Source organism: Lampetra planeri, chromosome 9, assembly GCF_965212315.1.
Source record: "Lampetra planeri chromosome 9, kcLamPlan1.2.h2, whole genome shotgun sequence".
Taxonomy (NCBI): domain Eukaryota; kingdom Metazoa; phylum Chordata; class Hyperoartia; order Petromyzontiformes; family Petromyzontidae; genus Lampetra; species Lampetra planeri.
In genome coordinates this window covers 11,983,666-12,003,185 of record NC_136115.1, presented here as the reverse complement: position 1 = coordinate 12,003,185, position 19,520 = coordinate 11,983,666, and the positions used below count along the sequence as shown (strand labels likewise).

General features: G+C 44.3%; 1 protein-coding gene across 3 annotated transcripts in view; it reads right to left on the bottom strand.

Moving 5' to 3' along the window:
- Window positions 1-19,520, bottom strand: part of BICC1 (BicC family RNA binding protein 1) — a 106,458-nt gene that overhangs the window by 74,102 nt on the left and 12,836 nt on the right. For all 3 annotated transcript variants that reach the window (XM_078597657.1, XM_078597656.1, XM_078597658.1), the window contains exon 2: window positions 2,306-2,352. In XM_078597657.1, coding sequence (XP_078453783.1) covers window positions 2,306-2,352 — 47 coding nt within the window. The remainder of the gene's footprint in view (window positions 1-2,305; window positions 2,353-19,520) is intronic.

Genomic DNA, 19,520 nt, shown 5'->3' with positions numbered 1-19,520 from the left:
ACATTGACAGTTAATGCAAACCCTTTACCTCTAAGCAACGGATACAAATTACGTTTCGTATTTACTTTACCTGTTATTGTGTAAGATCACAATGAGCATCAACAACGTAAAACTTAATATTACTTTATATTTGGGGTGAAACAAGGGATTGATGTATTCATATAATGATATCGCGTGCGTGAGATTCGACTTGTTTTCAGAATGAGTATTTGTTGTATCTAATGGGTTCACGTCAGAGTGCCAGCCACTTGAGGCGCTACCATTCACCGCAATCTATCTTCTATCTATATATAAAAGAAAAAAAATTGTCTGTGGGTTTGTGGCGGGGTTTGTGGGTTTGTTTGTGTGTTCGCGCGCTTGTGAAGGATTTGGCTCTCCAACGGTGTTTACGTAAAATAAAAATAGCCAGGTACTACGCCGTAAGCCCCGCCGTGAGCAAGCGCTTTTTCACATCCCTCAACTTAAAATTTGTTTAATTATCGATTTAGTGCGATTTATTGTGCGCTCGATTTTTATTTATTTATTTATGACACGTGCGCGACCATACCAACTCACGCGCCTTTGGTGGGGGGGACGGCCTTTGCCAAATCACACGCCTTTGGTGGGAGTGATGGGGACATTTTCTTTCACGTTAAAAATGCTATAAAAATACACTAAACGCTCAGGTAAATTCTTCATTGTGTCATGTCCCCCCCACCCCGATGCGTGCAGTTACTACTATACAGTCGCTAGATGCTACCACTATAGGCCGTAGATATTACTGCCGAGCTGCCGGGGAGATCGTGGCTGGGGGGGGGGGTCAGGGATAGCAGCCCAGTCCCAGCCTGCCAAGGTACCACCTCGGCTGGCTGGATAATCTAGGCGAGGCCGGACGCTCTGCACGGGACTAGGCCTCACCACGCCACTCTGTCAGGTGAGTACTTTGTGCTGTTGAGTCGATAAATACTGCTATAGAGTCAGCATGTACTACTGTAGTGATAGCAGGTACCACCACAGTCGGTATGCACTGCTGTAATCATAGCAGGTACCACCACACTTAGTACGCACTGCTGTTAGAATTTTAAGAATACTTTTGAAATATTTTTTTGGCCTGGGCAACGCCGGGTATATAAGCTAGTTTTAAATGAAGCATCTATTCTGTTAATGCAATCTCAGCCCTGAATCGTGACAATTCATAGCAGCAGGGTGGGACGAATCTTTCCACTCCTACTTATTATGAACAAATCCACAACGAATATGAATCACAGTGGCTGGACAGCAGAGTCTTTGAGGCTGGTATATTAAAACAGCTGGGTGGCTCAGCTGCAATCACTCCTGACACTCAGCCGGATTGCACGGTTAGCAGAGCGTTTTTTACTAAAGTGTGACGACAGCTGTAAAATTTATAGTAGCTGCACTTAATTTGTTTATTAGAACGAGAAACTGTGTCGCACTGCCGATATCTCAATTACACACATTTACGTTCGCCCATAACTAAATTGTGAGAAAGCAACATCAAATTGTTCCTGTGTAACTACAATAATCCTAGTCTTTCTTACAAAAGAAAAATTAATCTCTTAATGCTCTTACATCATTAAATAAAATGTATTTATTGGAATACACATTATATTCGCATACATATGTATATTCCTGTAAAAAAATACCTTCAAAATTAGCGCGTGTATACATGTGACACATATACATGAAACAATCCATACCTACTATTACACATTTTAGCCGGGCGGTGGTGACGCATGCCTGTAATCCAGCACTCTGGCGGCGAGGGTTGGTGGATCACACAAAGGTTGGGAAACTGCCTTCCTATGGGCATCGAGGTCCCATACCCTGGCTTACCAGGAGACAGCGGTACAGCAAATGTGGATCCCACCTGTTTGGCACGTGTGGGATTTCTCCGGGTGCTCCGGTTTCCTCCCACACTCATGAATTGGGTGATACCACCTTAATATATAGAAGATCGCAGAGCTCGGGAGGGAATTTGGTGCCAGGTCACCGCATCACGCGCTTTCAGATGCGCTTCTGCGGCCGTCTGGAGCGCTCTTCCTTCTGATATTAGGAAGCCACTGGAGCTATGCACTTTTGAATATAGATTGAAAACTGTATTTTAAAGCAGTGCATTACAATTTGAAATTATTAAGATTTTTAAGCAATTCCAAGTTATTTATCACAATGAGGATTATGAGAGAGCAGGAGAGGCTGCCAGAAACTTTAAAGTAATCCATAGACAATGTCTGACCTCACTCTGCCATTTAGAGCAAGATTTACTCTTTTATAAGACTACATATTACATTACATGTCCATAATGTACCTTTTGGAAGAATTCCTCTCCGCTTTCTCCTTTCCCTTCCACAGCAGCTGAAGAGACAAATTTTGGGGGCAGGGGTGGGGGTTGGTGGGGGGGTAGACGCAAAGACAAATGAGTGACCGCATTTTCAGAAAATTATAGCAGAAAGTGCGCGCTCACCTGCACGACACAACAACCGCGCGACGCTCACTCCAAGACTTCGCATTTGGTTCTTCAATTCCGCGCAGCGCTGCGCCTATGTTTAACGTTTTAACACTTCCGCCAAAAGAGCCATAATCCTTAAAAATAAACAGGCTTCTTCGTGAACGCTAATATCCTGGGCTCTCACTGTCGGCACTTGAAATCCATTAGATCAAGTTGTGAGCAGCAGCAGTAGGAGGAAGAGGGAAAAAAACCCTTTTAATGCGCACAGTGCACATGTATTTGACGCAGATATTTAAGCTGCTAAAAAGGCGCTGTTTTGGTTTACGAAAAAAAGCAAGGTCATGGGAGGCCCACTGCGGCACATGCGGTGAGCTGATGCGCCCCCTTCTTGAGCCGGACGGTGTGGTCTGAATGTTCATTGAGGGCCACTGGGAATCAGATTATGAGACTTCTTATGCACTATACTTGTGCTTTTAACAGCAGGTAAAAAAATATATTGTTTAAAAATAATCCAGGGCAGCCCATTTTCCCAAAATGAAAAGAGGGCTTATGGAGGTGCTGTGTAGACGAGGATGTTGAGTCACTTCGTACATTTTCACTCGCATCGCACAAATGACGACTCTGCTTTGGTGCTGTTTGATCAGCTATGTGCAAGGTGTCATCGTCGTCATCGTGAACTATCCACTGCCGGATGAAGGCTTCTCCCAGCCGTTGCCACCTCTCAATCTTACGATGCAAACTTTCATATGGCTACTGCACGCCAGCTGATTAAATCGCCTCGTCTGTCCACGGTGGACATCCTCTCAGGCATGTTGCTGCCTTTGTTTGTCACTCCATCATTAGCCTTGACCACTCGCCGTCATTCCTTCTAACAGCACGTCATGTTGAATGTTTTAACAGCCAACATGATGTCTCGAACTCGAGTTTTGTTCTCGAAACGATGTGTTCCTATCTTCCGGTGAAATTCCAAGCATGCACCTCTTAATGTTTCTGCATGCATTTATCAACGCTTTGCTCCATTTCCTTAAACAATGTTCACGTTTTTGATACGTTCATATAACACGGCAACATACCGATGCACTTATAGACAAACGTTTTTAATCAGTGCGCAAGCTTTATCGTTATTATTTTTTTTTAAAAACTCTGAACAAAGTTATTGTTTTGCCTTTTCCAACGCTGGGAACAATGAAACAGGACTTCATGGTCCAGGTACCCCGTCCCTGCATTCCAGCCCGAGCAGATATCTTTCAGGTTAAGATCGACTTTGGCACAGACGCATGCGTTCCAGCGAGCCGCGGCGTTGATTTCCACGTGCGGAACGCGCTCTGCAGCGCACCTTTCATTAACCCCCAGCCGAAGGAATTCGATAATGTGTTTTACAAGCTGGAAGGCATCTGCTTTAATGACAAACATGGATTTTTTTTTAAAGAACTTGACTCAATTACACATTGTTGAGACTTTCAAGTAACTTCATCCGGGCATGGGCGGCAAAGGAGGTGCGTTACTCGGCACACAAGGGCTTGAAATATATTGCTTGATGCTTTTGGCTGTGAAATTTGAGAACACTGTTCACACACTATTAGGCCCTATTAGAGTGGTGTCAAGCCTCCAAATAAATGTGGCTCACCCACGGAGTTGGCCTTGTTATTTCTCCCACACCTCCTCATTTAACACACGCTGGGACAAACGATCCACTAAATCACTCATTAATTGACTCCACAGCGTTTGAGGTGGGGAGGGGTGGGGAAACACAGGGTGTGGTACAACATTAACCCCTTAACCCCTCTGTCACTGCACATCTGTGTCATCCAGCTTCTACACAAGCTCAGTCTTGAAACACTGCGCAGAATTAAACTGTGTTCTGAGATTTTAAAATTATTTGAAATTGGACGGGGTTTAGAGCCCCCCCAATGGGCCAGCATAACCACAGGGCACAAACAGGCAACTTAAAAGTGTTACAGTAAAATTAACAGGAGTGTCGTCTTCCACAGATGGTCAAAGTGAACCTGGACTCGCGGCTACAAGCCACGGCCAGACACAGCATTGCCTTTCACCGACCAGAAAAGTTAGCAATGAATAACCCTATAACCTCCAGCTGTGTCTGAAAAATCATGATGGGTTAATAATCAACGTGAGCATCATCACTGTGGCATTAATCGGTATGGATGTGTAATAAATGAAAGCAATAAATCAACCTCCATTTCGCATTTCACATGAAGATAAAACGTATTTTTTTCAGGCTGTTGGCCTTCAGATTCTGATGATGAGACAGAGAAGGTCAAAACTGATCTGAAAGGCTTCAATGTTGACCAGCTGATGTTAACCAACTGATGTTCGTCGACATAATTCTAAAAAACCAATAGGCATATCAACCAAAAATATATATTTCATTTTCATGTGGAGATATGGTACAAATGCGGTTCATTTAAAATGCTTCCTCGCCACACCCTTTAAATATATCTGGGAAACCGCCACTGTTCCTAACTTTGATTTTCCTTCCTTTCCCGCACAAAAACTCCTGAGTAAATCATAATTTAACTGGCCACAGGAGGTTGAACATCTATTTCATGAATGGAAAATAAAATATATTTTTCCACAAATAGATAATTAAAATTTTCACGGCGGAACGCCACACCAAGCAATCAAACACTACGTGAACTCCTGCCCTGTATAAGAATTTCCAGGATATGCGAGCGGCCTACTGGATTAAAAATTTGGATGTAAAATCATCACTACTACTCAATGTCCATACAAACGAGCAGAAGAACCACACTAATTTCCACTGCTCACTACATTGCCAAGTCACCCCGGTCTGTCTGAGCCGAGTATTTGGCCGACTCAGAGCTCTGTATGTTTTAGCACACACTGAAGTGCAACCCGGGTGCCTGAGATGATGGATGAGAAGATGAGATGAGAAGCGCACCAGGCGTTTCAGCGCCGTGAAGTTTAACAAGTGAAAGGCCCAAGTGGCCCACTCAGCAGGGTGCTTGCCAAGTTAATATGCAACCTTGACATGCTTCACTGAGTGGTGAGCCGGTGTTAATATTCAACCTTGATATTGATTGGCGAATTCTTAGCCTCTTGATCCGTATGCCTTCTCAGGCCAGTGCTATGTTGCCCGTTGGCAGGTACCCGCGTGGGCTCTCGGTTGGTTCCTGCTGCATAATAAACACAGCCTCATTGCCCCAGCACGCACGATGCTTCCCATGCACGTGTGTGCATTTGCGGTCGTGCAGCTATCGAGTTTGCAGGCCGTGCAACTGCACTGGGGCCGACTGGCCAGGTTATGTATAAAATGGAATTGGACAGGTGGCTCCATTTCATTCCTTACACCACTGCCCATTGCAGCAATGCTACACCAATGTGCATGAACACTCGAGGTATAACTATTCACCCCCACCGACAATTCGATGACGTGTCAATCCACAATCCACGATTGACACGTTTGACCATGCTTCACCACGGTGCTCATTGTGAGTTGGTGATAAGTTGAGCCTAGGAACGTTTAAGATATGACTCCCCACTGATGTATAACCATAGCTAGGAATCAAACTCAGCCTGGGTGGGTTCCAAGCGCAATGGACTACCCATCACACCACCACTCCATCCTGGACGCATTAAAATAGTTTTGTTTTAATCGACGAACTTTAACTCGATGATCGAGTTGTACTTAATTTACCTGGATATGATCTCTTGTTTTTTGTTATTGTCACAAGTGCAAGAGCCCAGGATCTGACACTGCTTACGTGCTCAAACCACACACACCGCATGACCCATGGCCACAACTTGCAGACACCACACGGCACTACGGGTTTGGCGCTCGGGCGGTCTCTGAGGAGATCTAAGAGTCCCAGTCGTTGCATAATTTAACTCTTTATAACCCAGCACCCAAATCCGATACATTTTTGAAATACCGAGCAAGTTTATAAATGATTTAAGCAATAATGATTACACCGATATTTCTAAAATGACATCACTCTTGCTGGCATTTTTTTTTTAAAAGGGTAACTTTAAGGCCCCATGTAACAAGTCATGTCCTCCAACAGGTCTTAAAAAGTTAAGTTTTCTCAGAAATTAAATGCATAATCAAAGAACGTGGGAGTATTAGTGTATTAATGCGACCTCACTCTGGTGAAGTGTTAATTAAGCGTTTACTTAATGCCTGGGGTTGTATGTTGATAAATAATATAAGGGGTGGGAAACCGCATTTAAATCTAACCAATAATCTGTTAAATCCACATCCACTTTGAGAACTAAGCTTCTTGCTAATGAGCCCTTTCAGGTGGCAAGCAGATGGGAGAAAAAATACTCACACGCAAGCTGCCATGCACATAGACACATATGCACATACATATACAGACAAAGGTCCCGCATACAATCTTTAACAGACTTCTGGGGCAAGTGCTGTTAGCGAGCACCTAATAATGCGGGTCAAGTCGGGGTTGGTGCATCACGACTGGCCGTGTGGCTCTCCCCACTGTTGATGTGTACACACCACATGAGGTACTCATTTAAGGTTGAGTCGACCTAGGGGAGGCCCAGCAGGACCAAGTCAGATATTCTTCACCAATGTTGGCTGTGAGTGGAAATCCAACTCAGGTTGCCGAATTTTCAGCGTAGTGCACTAAGCACTACACGACCGAACACATACACACATACATAGACTTAAAAAAAAGACACACACATGCGCCTGAATATACCAAGCTAAAGCACAAACACGCATGCACCTCAGCGAATCTAGGTACAATTGCGAACACACACAATCGCATGCATACACAGACGAACAATAAACATACACACGTGCACCTGAATACATTTGGCTACAAGCACAAACAAACGCACAGACGAACACAGCCAAAGTCAAAGATAAAGGCATATTGCCCATATAGCCTTTCACTGTTAGTGAGAATCTATTAATGCTCACATGGAACAGAAGAAGGCCGTGTGGCCAGCATCACGCCTGACCACATTTGTCTCCCCCAGTGCTGTTTACACATTGTAACAAACACACACATATATAGTTCAGCTGACCTTTGGGAGGTTCATGTCAAGTTCAGTTACCGCTTGCCAACTCATATTGTCCACGCTGGGAATTGAACCCAGGTTGCTGGGTGTATAGCGGACTGTGCGAACGAACCCACTACACTGCCATTCTTCACACACACACAAAGACAAAGATATTTATTTTGCCTTGTAAATAGGCTGTTTGGGCCAGTTCTGTTAGTGAGCATCTATTAACGCTAATACTTGAGGCGTTGGCATAACCAACACCAAACCCTCCCGCTTTTTCCTCCCGAGTGAGTGCTCATGTTTACACACTGTAGCAGGCACTCATTTAAGGCTGAGTCGACCTAAGGGTAGAGATAGCCACGATTGTCAGCATTGAGCAAGTGACCCAACGTAAAACGCGGGCACACTGTGTGACGTTCGCTGCCACGGCTTTTCACCGAGAGCGGAGGGCTTGTTCAGTTGTTAGTGGCGTGCTCAATCATTTTTTCTTTACAAAGGGATTTCCTCCGTGATACAAGGCAGGTGTTCTCTCTCTTTGGTCCTTTTTACATTTTCTATTCTAATCAGATCCTCACCCCCTCCCCCAGGCACGTAAAACATTAATAATGAGTTCTCTGTGTAAACTCGCCCGAGATTTATCACAGTAGCAGGCAGTTCAAATATTTAAACAGAAATGTGCAGAAATACCTTGGAATTATTATTAGTCTTGCGCTCTCAGGGCGGCAAGGTCAGGGCAGACCTCTGCTATATTGTAACTGGAAGAAACAGCTGACGTTATTCCAAACCAAAAATGTGTTTTTTTACATCCGTGGGTTTCGGAAGATCTTTAGAAACATGGCACGTGTAGTGCAGAAGAGCCATTATCATCATCAGCAGCAGCAGCAACTGCTGGAGGAATGCTTCGCCAAAGCCATTTACATCTCTGCATCTGAGCTCCTGCATGCTAGCAAAGTTCATCTCCTCCATCACCGCGATAGATGTCCTCTTAGTTGTGTTCTTTTCTTTGGCTGCCATTCCTTTGTTAGTCTCCACCACCACGCAACAGCCCTGCTAATATGTCTGTATGCTGAACTTCTTTCGCACCGTACGTAGCCAACCGTGCGAATCGGAGGTGCAGGAGGACAACAAACTAGATACAAAAAGTAGTAATTTAAATGAGTTTTCTATCTAGATAGAAAAGTTCACAGCTCCAGTGGCTTCGTAATATTGTTCAATGGTTAGCCAAAAGCCGCTGCGAGGATGACCGGAGTTCGCGTGATGGTTTATGCTTCTTGACGAGATCAGCAAGGTATTGTGGCTTATTTGTGGAACGCACTTTGTGTGTAATGAGTGCGACGTTATAATGTATTCGTATTGTCCTGCTCTAGAAATAGTGATGCTGTAATTATTAAGGAAGTTATTTTTTAAGGGAGTCTTCATATTGCTATGAGTACTGGGTGATTCTGCACTGATTCCACAGCAAAACAGTATCTTGCTGAAATCAAAATTGTTTTGCGAGTCATTCCCAAGGTAAACTTTTCCATTCATTGAATGATATTCTATCAGAGATTCTGGCGTGGAAATATTCATCCAGCTAGAATCAGATTGGTTTGAATGGAGAAGCCGTAATCGGCATTTTTCAGAGCTTGCTAATTTTCCCAAAATACTCCCCATTCATTTCAATGGTGATTCCTGGGCCTGCATTCAAACGAGTGTGGATTCTTAAGAACCTATACAGTTGCCAAAAGCAGTATTTTTTTTTTTGGGGGGGGGGATTATATTCCCAATAAAAAACACATTAAAAAATTGATTGCTATGCTGGACAGCACAACACGGGTGTAAGCACGTGTACCTAAAGTGTGTGCACACGCGTTTGCGTGTTTCCAATTGCACATTTGTTTGCATGCCACAACTGTGGAGTGGCTCACTTATTGGACAGGTTTGCCGGCTTGTTTTATTTTGAGATTGGTCTGTGCATTGCTCACTAATGTTTCCACATTTTTTATTGTGTTTTTTGTTGGAAAGGCATGAATATCAGATGCTTTTCGCTTTCCCTGCCAGTGCTTGACACTGTCATCTCGTTCAACCAAATGCTGTTTTAAACCTAAAATTTTACGCCCTGGCAACCATTGTCTCATCCACATCACACTTAGCAGATGCTCATCCACAGTTTCCCAAATTCAATAACAATTTGGTGCCGAAACGCCAGTAAAATGCAGATAGGAGTGCCAAGGTCTTTGCACCATGTTTCGATTGCCTGATTAACAGTAAACTTGCGCCATGCTGTCCTTCATAGGTGCACACTAACAGCACTTGCCTCAACAGCCTGCATCGATATTTGGGGGATCTTTGTGTGCGTGTGGTTTATTAGTGAGTGCCGATCAAGACCAGAATGGCACAAGAGGGCATAGTGTGGCCAGCACCACACTTTTTTATCCCCAATACTGACGTTTACCAAACCAGGTACTCATTTAAGTCTAAGTGGACCGAGGGGAGACGCACAACTTGTGATATTACTCCCCACCTGATGTTAACCATCGTTGAGAATCAAACTCAGGGTCGCCGAGTTCGTTGTGCAGTGCCCTTGCCAATGTGCTGTCGCAACATATTAGATGCTCGCGAACAGCACTTGCTCTTTGATTAGATGCGTATGTTTATGCACATGGTTGTGTTTAGTAAGTCGCTAGACGCATGCGCTGGCTGATAAGCCGATTTACCGCACGGCGGAGTGCTAGCACAGGGTGATTGCCTCCTTTTATTGTCCCCTCTTCCGCTTTTATGGAGCAATCACGCACGGAACACAGCTAGAGGTGATCAGATACATGGCAAGTGGCCTCATTCCATTTCCCGAATTAAAAAGAATAATCCGAGATCCGTTTTTTCACAATAATCTCACCACTCGATTGGCTTCACTTGTATTAGAAGCGGGGGAGCGGAGATGCAGTGGGTTGTGACACCACACGATGAACCCCTCCGAGCCAAGCTGGAATCCTGGCAACAACTAACATCAGTGGTGAATATCTGAACCGGTACTGGCCAGCATGGTTAAGTATGGTCAACCTCCATGAGCAACAAGTTGTGTAGAAGCCTTCATCCAGAAGTGGACTACCGGTTCCTGCTGCTGCTGTTCCCAGCTTGTCACGTCCTACTGCTGGGCAATGGCTTTCACCTTTCCTTCTAACATTTCTCCCTTTGGGTCTCCTTGGTAGAAAAACTAAAATAACCATGAACGATGGAAACCATGAAAAGTCAGTCTGACCATGCGCTGTAGATTCAAATTTAATCATCATTAGAAATATTTAGCTTTTTGTGTTTAGTTTGTTGTCCTTCCTCCGCGACTCTGGTTAGCACGGTTGGCTACGTACGGTGCGAAAAAAGTTCAACAAACACGCAGTAATAACCTGATATACGTCTCCCCCTTTTACGTCGTTTGGCAAATATGTCATCAACTTTATTAACACCACTCCCTGATTTGCGTCGCTTCAACCCACACTTAAGTCGCTGGCAGCATGATCCATCCTTTCTCGTATCCGCCTCCACCTCCACCTAACCCGCACACGAACTACTTTGCGTCGCGCATAAAGAAATGTACTGTACTCTACAATATATTATTTACGTGCAGTATTTTGGTGGTTTGTTTTATAGTGTACCGTATCTTATTGTACCCTATATAATTTGTGTTGAAGTTTACTTCTGTACAATAGTGCTGAGTACTGTATTTTTAGAAATTTAAAGTAACGTTGTGGGTACGTCTCGGATGAAGATGCGCGCATTAGCACACAGCGTCAACGTACCCTTCGTTGTCTTTGTTTAGCTCTCATGGAAAAATCGCTTTGATTGACGTCATTTCGATATTCGTCGTCGCGCCTTTCAGGAACGCATCCCCCGACGTAAATCGGGGTATTACTGTATCCCAGAGTTAAGACTAAGGCACGCCTCTTGTGAATGGATGTGCTCACCAACTCGTTTTTTTCTCCCATTTCCGATGTAGACGCATCACATTCATGCAAACAAAACAACATGCGTTTGAGCGTGCGGAAATAGTGTATTACCGTGGATTATTTGTACAGCACTTTGCCTCCTGATTAGCTGCCAAGGCAGAACATTGCTCCATAAGTGCTTGGTGTTTTTCCAAGGTGTAAAAACAGGTTTACTTTTGATAAATAGCGCTCGCGGGGAAGATGTCCTTCTGTGCCCCTTTTGTGCTTTCTGCGATCAAAATGTGTTAAGCTTTTATGTTTTCGGTTGCCTGGCAATAAGCTGCAGAGGGGGCTCTTAGGGACGTGGGGGTCTGCGTGTGTGTTTGTTCATCAGAGATCATCATGTGGGCCTAACTACGCCACGGCTGTCTCCCCCCCATCCTCCCAAAAAAAAATAGTTAACACAATGAGGCATCGGCACCTCCCCTGAAACGTACCACACGAATATTTACCTATCCCATTGAGCCATTGTTTAGGTCACCCTTGTTCCATTATTATTACTACTACTACTACTGCGGTTTGCTCAGGACTGGCAAAGAGACACCTATGAGCAGTGCCACAATAAAGCGTTAATATTAAGGACACCTTGATGGGGAAAAAAGAGCAAACACGGCATAAAAGGAGCAAAAGTCACGGGAGGTTTTGCTCCGGGGAACCACGGCGACAGCGCACGCAGCCGATGTTCCAGAGCTGCTGTGGCCTAGGGTGAGCAAATCAGAGATATACTGTGCATTTAGGGTGATCCTCATTTAACATATTTTTAAAATAAGGAACATGGCAGCGCCCCTTAAGCATTCTTAGATTAGGCAAAAAATGCCACGGTTGTGCATCATTCTACAAAAAGAAACAGTCCCAATCATAAAACGCATTTTTTAAAATAAGAACCATTCGAATGTTTATATGTGTTGTGAAAATAAGGTAAAGGTACGGCCCTGTAATTGGTGGAAGGGCCACTACTAAGAAGAGCCCCTCTAGACACTATTTTATCTACCCTTCCATGCTGGCTAGATATCTTGGAAGAGGTGGATGTACCAACACTTTACCCCACCCATTGTTTACTACAAACTTTCCCATTGTTTCAACTGCCACGCTGGGAGATCGAATTTTAACTGGCAACATCCAGTGTGCTAACCATTACACCGTCACGGCATCCCAAAACTATAAACTAAACAATTTTTTTTATTTTACCAGATAAGGCCCACTGAGCTGTATAGCTCTTTTTAAAAAGCAACCTGGCCACAAATGATAGCTCAACCAAGTGGCTTATGTGGAAATTTATAGCAGCCAAATACTCTGAACACATGTTTCTAAATGTGGAGGGAAAAACCGGAAGACCAGGAGAAAAATCCACGTGACCACGGGGAGAGAGACATGCAAACTCCAAATATACAGGCGGCAGGGTCGAGATCGAACCCCCGACCTCCTGTACACTAGGCGAGATAGTTAACATCTCGTTACCGTGGCACCCTAAGATATACACTGCAGCATAGTACACTTCACTTGTGAGTCAACTGCTGATGCATGACACGTCACATCTGAAGCCGCAGCGCAATGAAAGACTGACATTTATTTCTTCCATCACCTTTTATTATATTTCTAAAACATTTCACCTAATGTAATCGGCAAGAACACGTCCCTTGAAGGGTTTATGGTCGGTCATCGAGACTAACATCAAAGTGGCAGCCAGAGAAAAAGATGCAACCACCCACAGAGAAGAAACATCCATGGCAGGGATGGAGAGATGAAATCAGCTCATGTGCAGAGAATAGATGGATTGCTACATTGCAGGATCGTGGGACGTGATGGCAGCTTCGGGAGATCTTCATCCAGCAGTGGATTAATCATGGCTTGTGATGATGAATACCCAATAACACCCTCACTGGAGTAGGTGCATGAGCTTTCTATGCACTTCTCATGATTTACTGTGACCTTAAGTGACAAAATACAGTGTACGTACCACGTACACTGTATTAAATAGAAACAGGACAGTGTGAGTTATTGGCTGTGATATACCCAGAGGACCCGGTCGAATTGTGCAGAAACCAATGCTGCCCTGCAATATTGTCAAGTGGACACTAACGATCATCTGGGGAAATAGGGCATTGTTCATCTCATTTTTCCCTAAGATTTTAAATTGTTCACCATCTTCGAGACCCCCCCCCCCACCGCCCCATCAATTCGCTCCCACCTACCTGCTTTCATTTCACACTATGCTCATGGAACCAAGGCCATCTATCAAGCCTACCTTTCCCCAACGTCAACCTTCACTCTGTACTAAGACACACCTCTTCTGCTGCCAATGTTGTCTGCAATTTTCTTTGCAGAGACACAAATGCTGTTTCAGGGATGCAAATGCTTCCCAGAAGAGAACTTCTGAATAAAGTGTGCGTCACATGACCCACTCGTGTCCCCGCTTAGTGAAGTTGCCCAGTCATCTCAACCAGCCGTGTCATACCAAAGGGGGAGCAGAACACAACACAACTTAATATCAATAAGCCCCGAATGCTTTCAAACATGGCCTGTTTGCCGGTTACAATGATGGTGGGAGAGACAGGATGGTGGCTGCACCTTTAATATTAAAAACGTATAACATTTTCATACTGAAAGCGTTTATCTTCTGTTGTGACACGAGCCTAAATGAGCTAATGCTGGTCACCAAGAGGGCAAAGCATCGGGGTTCAAGTCCAAAGAGCCACAGTTTGTGATCTTTCCAAAGGCAGGGGAATGCCGGGCCCGCATCGCCCGATCATATGTTTGCAACTGCTAAATAAATAAACCCGTGGACATAGGGATTTAGACAGCGTCAGGAGAACCTGTGTCCAGTTCGCCGTACAGCGCATGCTGTTTTGTCCTGCATCACGGGGTCAGGTTGTCACAGGGTTCGCTATTGGTCGAGATGAAGAGTTGGTCTCCTTTTGTTAAATTGTTGCGGATTTGATCCATTCACCCCGTGTGTATTTACAGCCAGTCACTTTTCTTTTCTATTCTCTTCCCTCTCTCGTCCTCTTCCTACTTTTTCTTTCCTCCTGTTTTTCTATTCTCATCCTCGTATAGCGTATGGCTAGGAGCACCTATAGATTCACGTGTTTATCGCGGTCGCCTTGGTTCTGTTTTTTCCTGTGTACGTTGTGTTGTTATTGCCGAAAACAAATAAAGGGGAGGGCAGGTCACGCAAGATGTTGGCATTATTGCTTCGTTTAACGTGACTTTGCACCTTTAAATCTTTAAATTAGAAACAGTAAGCTCCGTCCCATTCGTCCAACGTGTTTAGTTTTAGAAGGTATTAGTTTCGGCGTGATATTTATCTTTCTTCGTTTTACACAAGACGTGTGCAAAATAAATATGCCAGCGGGACGACGAGAAAATCCCCTCGCAAGTTATCTTTTGAGATAAATTGACGGGCGGCAGGGGGGCTAGTTTACACAGGGCAGGCCTGGTGTTGTGATAGCATCTTGTGTGGAATAAAAACACACCGGCCACTGCTCCTCTTTCTTCTCCTTCATCCAGACTCTTTCCATGAACCCTGGGCGAGCTTAAGGGCTGTAACTGTGACTACCGAAACACGCCGGGTTTTTCTCACTTTCTGATCACAGGCCTCGTCACCAAACTGTGAGCCTCCTTGCCACCAAGGTTACTGCTGTTGTCGGTGCTTCAGAGGTTGTTTACGTGGCAACAATCGGAATGATCAGATGGGACCACAGCCTAGAGTGTGCAATAAGAAAAAAATTGACACAAGAGGATGTTAAAAATGAATGCTGTTGAAGCAATTACGATGCAAATCCACAACAGAGTGATGCAGTTCTGAGTGATAATGTTCAACCCTTTTTCAATCCAACACTGGATTTAGGCTCCCCCATGCTGTATCAGTAATTGGGTTGTTTGATCATACTTCACCACACTAGTCAGTGCGGGTTAGTAAGGTGGGTGCCCAGGACCGGTTCGGATATCTTTCATCACCGTGTTAGCCTTGGCTAGGAATCAAACTCAAGTCACCGAGGTCAAAGTGCAGTGCGTGGACCACTGCATCGCCGCTCCACTCCTTATAAGTAATACACACTAAGTATAAACACACAGAAACTCCGTGTTAAATTCACAATATCCTGTAAGCCGACAAAACCACCTATAAAAACCTACTTTTTCAGCTGTTATGCCAAAGCATTACAAAGTTGTGAATTCCTTACCCCAAGGTTTGACAAGATATAAAAACCTGAGAGGAATTCTGTGCAATTTGAACGCTTACCAGCACCGTGCCACCCCTCGATGCTACGGGCAGACCCGGGAGTTACAACAGCACTGCCCGGAGTTACTTTCCATGCCTACAGACACCTATTTCCGCACCTCCGATGAGCACGGTTGGCTACATACGGTGCAAAAGAAGTTCAACATACGTACATACTTAATGCCAATTTCCACCACACTATGCTGGTTCCACTCCTAGGGTTTTGTCCGAGTGCATCGGTGCCATGCGACTCGGTCTTAAAACTCACACGACAACTACTACACCGCGTCCGCCCTCTTCAGCGGTTTCCCAACGTGTCCACGAAGCTATGAAGAAGTCATGAGGATTGTTTCATGCAACAATAGCCTCACGTTACACACCCACACCCTATTGCGGGATCATCATCCTTTGTGTGAAGATATCGCAGCGGTGTATCCCTCAAGAAGGCTGGCGAATCGCTGTATTCTCATGTATGTACGTATGTATGTATGTTGAACTTCTTTCGCATCGTACGTAGCCAACCGTGTGCTAATCAGAGGTGCGGGGGAAGGACAACAAATGAAAGACAAAAAACAGTTCTCAGGAAAATAGTTTTCAGTCTAGATTTTAAAATGCGTAACTACAGCGGCTTACTAATGTCGGAAGTAAGAGTGTTCCAGAGGGCTGCAGAAGCGCATCTGAAAGCGCACAATACAGTGACCGTTTTTGTTCGATGGCTATCCAAAAGCCGCTGCGAGGATGAGCGGAGTTCGCGTGATGGTTTATGCTCCTTGACAAACTCATCAGCTTGGTTTCACTCTGCCTTCGCGTAAAGTCCAGGGCACACGATTCAGGTTATGAGAATTGTTTATGGCCTCAATGGCATTGTGGTTTTCAACAAAATTTACATTCGGTTTTGCTTTATTGGATTGTAAAACATGCTGTAGTAGATTGTGAAGAATGCTCTACTGCAAAACTACCTTGAGCGGGCCATTGCTTAATTCACGTTTTCTGGGGATGCTAATTGTGGAACAAATGTTGAAAAGTACGCAAATAAGTACGGGGAGGGTGCTTGCTTGGAATTACATCGAGAGACAAACAGAGAAACACATGCATTAGGGTACATGTGCAATTAATAAACGTAATTTTTTAATTATAAAATAAAAAGTATGTGGGTGCGGATAGGACATGTCACTGGCCGGTGGTCGAGATGAATGATGGATAATTGGTTCTTTACCCTTCTATCTGGCAACAAAACTGACACCTTTTTACAAGGAGTCATGTTTGCATAGACCGCAATACCTGCAGTCATAATACAAACAAAAGAACATAACTCTGATAATGTGCACTGTCCTTGCAGTTGATTGGTCCACACCCGAGACAGCTTTCCTTAGAGCCTAGTCTCATATGGGTTGGACCAGATGACGCCAAAAGGCGCACAACTCAAAGACAATGCACCATCAGAGTATGAGAGCTCGGGGCAAGCATCTACACTATGGGAACCTCATTTGCCAGTAAAATATGATAATTGGTTCTTTACCCTTCTATCTGGCAACAAAACTGACACCTTTTTACAAGGAGTCATGTTTGCATAGACCGCAATACCTGCAGTCATAATACAAACAAAAGAACATAACTCTGATAATGTGCACTGTCCTTGCAGTTGATTGGTCCACACCCGAGACAGCTTTCCTTAGAGCCTAGTCTCATATGGGTTGGACCAGATGACGCCAAAAGGCGCACAACTCAAAGACAATGCACCATCAGAGTATGAGAGCTCGGGGCAAGCATCTACACTATGGGAACCTCATTTGCCAGTAAAATATGATAATTGGTTCTTTACCCTTCTATCTGGCAACAAAACTGAAGGAAAGCTGTCTCGGGTGTGGACCAATCAACTGCAAGGACAGTGCACATTATCAGAGTTATGTTCTTTTGTTTGTATTATGACTGCAGGTATTGCGGTCTATGCAAACATGACTCCTTGTAAAAAGGTGTCAGTTTTGTTGCCAGATAGAAGGGTAAAGAACCAATTATCATATTTTACTGGCAAATGAGGTTCCCATAGTGTAGATGCTTGCCCCGAGCTCTCATACTCTGATGGTGCATTGTCTTTGAGTTGTGCGCCTTTTGGCGTCATCTGGTCCAACCCATATGAGACTAGGCTCTAAGGAAAGCTGTCTCGGGTGTGGACCAATCAACTGCAAGGACAGTGCACATTATCAGAGTTATGTTCTTTTGTTTGTATTATGACTGCAGGTATTGCGGTCTATGCAAACATGACTCCTTGTAAAAAGGTGTCAGTTTTGTTGCCAGATAGAAGGGTAAAGAACCAATTATCATATTTTACTGGCAAATGAGGTTCCCATAGTGTAGATGCTTGCCCCGAGCTCTCATACTCTGATGGTGCATTGTCTTTGAGTTGTGCGCCCTTTTGGCGTCATCTGGTCCAACCCATATGAGACTAGGCTCTAAGGAAAGCTGTCTCGGGTGTGGACCAATCAACTGCAAGGACAGTGCACATTATCAGAGTTATGTTCTTTTGTTTGTATTATGACTGCAGGTATTGCGGTCTATGCAAACATGACTCCTTGTAAAAAGGTGTCAGTTTTGTTGCCAGATAGAAGGGTAAAGAACCAATTATCATATTTTACTGGCAAATGAGGTTCCCATAGTGTAGATGCTTGCCCCGAGCTCTCATACTCTGATGGTGCATTGTCTTTGAGTTGTGCGCCTTTTGGCGTCATCTGGTCCAACCCATATGAGACTAGGCTCTAAGGAAAGCTGTCTCGGGTGTGGACCAATCAACTGCAAGGACAGTGCACATTATCAGAGTTATGTTCTTTTGTTTGTATTATGACTGCAGGTATTGCGGTCTATGCAAACATGACTCCTTGTAAAAAGGTGTCAGTTTTGTTGCCAGATAGAAGGGTAAAGAACCAATTATCATATTTTACTGGCAAATGAGGTTCCCATAGTGTAGATGCTTGCCCCGAGCTCTCATACTCTGATGGTGCATTGTCTTTGAGTTGTGCGCCTTTTGGCGTCATCTGGTCCAACCCATATGAGACTAGGCTCTAAGGAAAGCTGTCTCGGGTGTGGACCAATCAACTGCAAGGACAGTGCACATTATCAGAGTTATGTTCTTTTGTTTGTATTATGACTGCAGGTATTGCGGTCTATGCAAACATGACTCCTTGTAAAAAGGTGTCAGTTTTGTTGCCAGATAGAAGGGTAAAGAACCAATTATCATATTTTACTGGCAAATGAGGTTCCCATAGTGTAGATGCTTGCCCCGAGCTCTCATACTCTGATGGTGCATTGTCTTTGAGTTGTGCGCCTTTTGGCGTCATCTGGTCCAACCCATATGAGACTAGGCTCTAAGGAAAGCTGTCTCGGGTGTGGACCAATCAACTGCAAGGACAGTGCACATTATCAGAGTTATGTTCTTTTGTTTGTATTATGACTGCAGGTATTGCGGTCTATGCAAACATGACTCCTTGTAAAAAGGTGTCAGTTTTGTTGCCAGATAGAAGGGTAAAGAACCAATTATCATATTTTACTGGCAAATGAGGTTCCCATAGTGTAGATGCTTGCCCCGAGCTCTCATACTCTGATGGTGCATTGTCTTTGAGTTGTGCGCCTTTTGGCGTCATCTGGTCCAACCCATATGAGACTAGGCTCTAAGGAAAGCTGTCTCGGGTGTGGACCAATCAACTGCAAGGACAGTGCACATTATCAGAGTTATGTTCTTTTGTTTGTATTATGACTGCAGGTATTGCGGTCTATGCAAACATGACTCCTTGTAAAAAGGTGTCAGTTTTGTTGCCAGATAGAAGGGTAAAGAACCAATTATCATATTTTACTGGCAAATGAGGTTCCCATAGTGTAGATGCTTGCCCCGAGC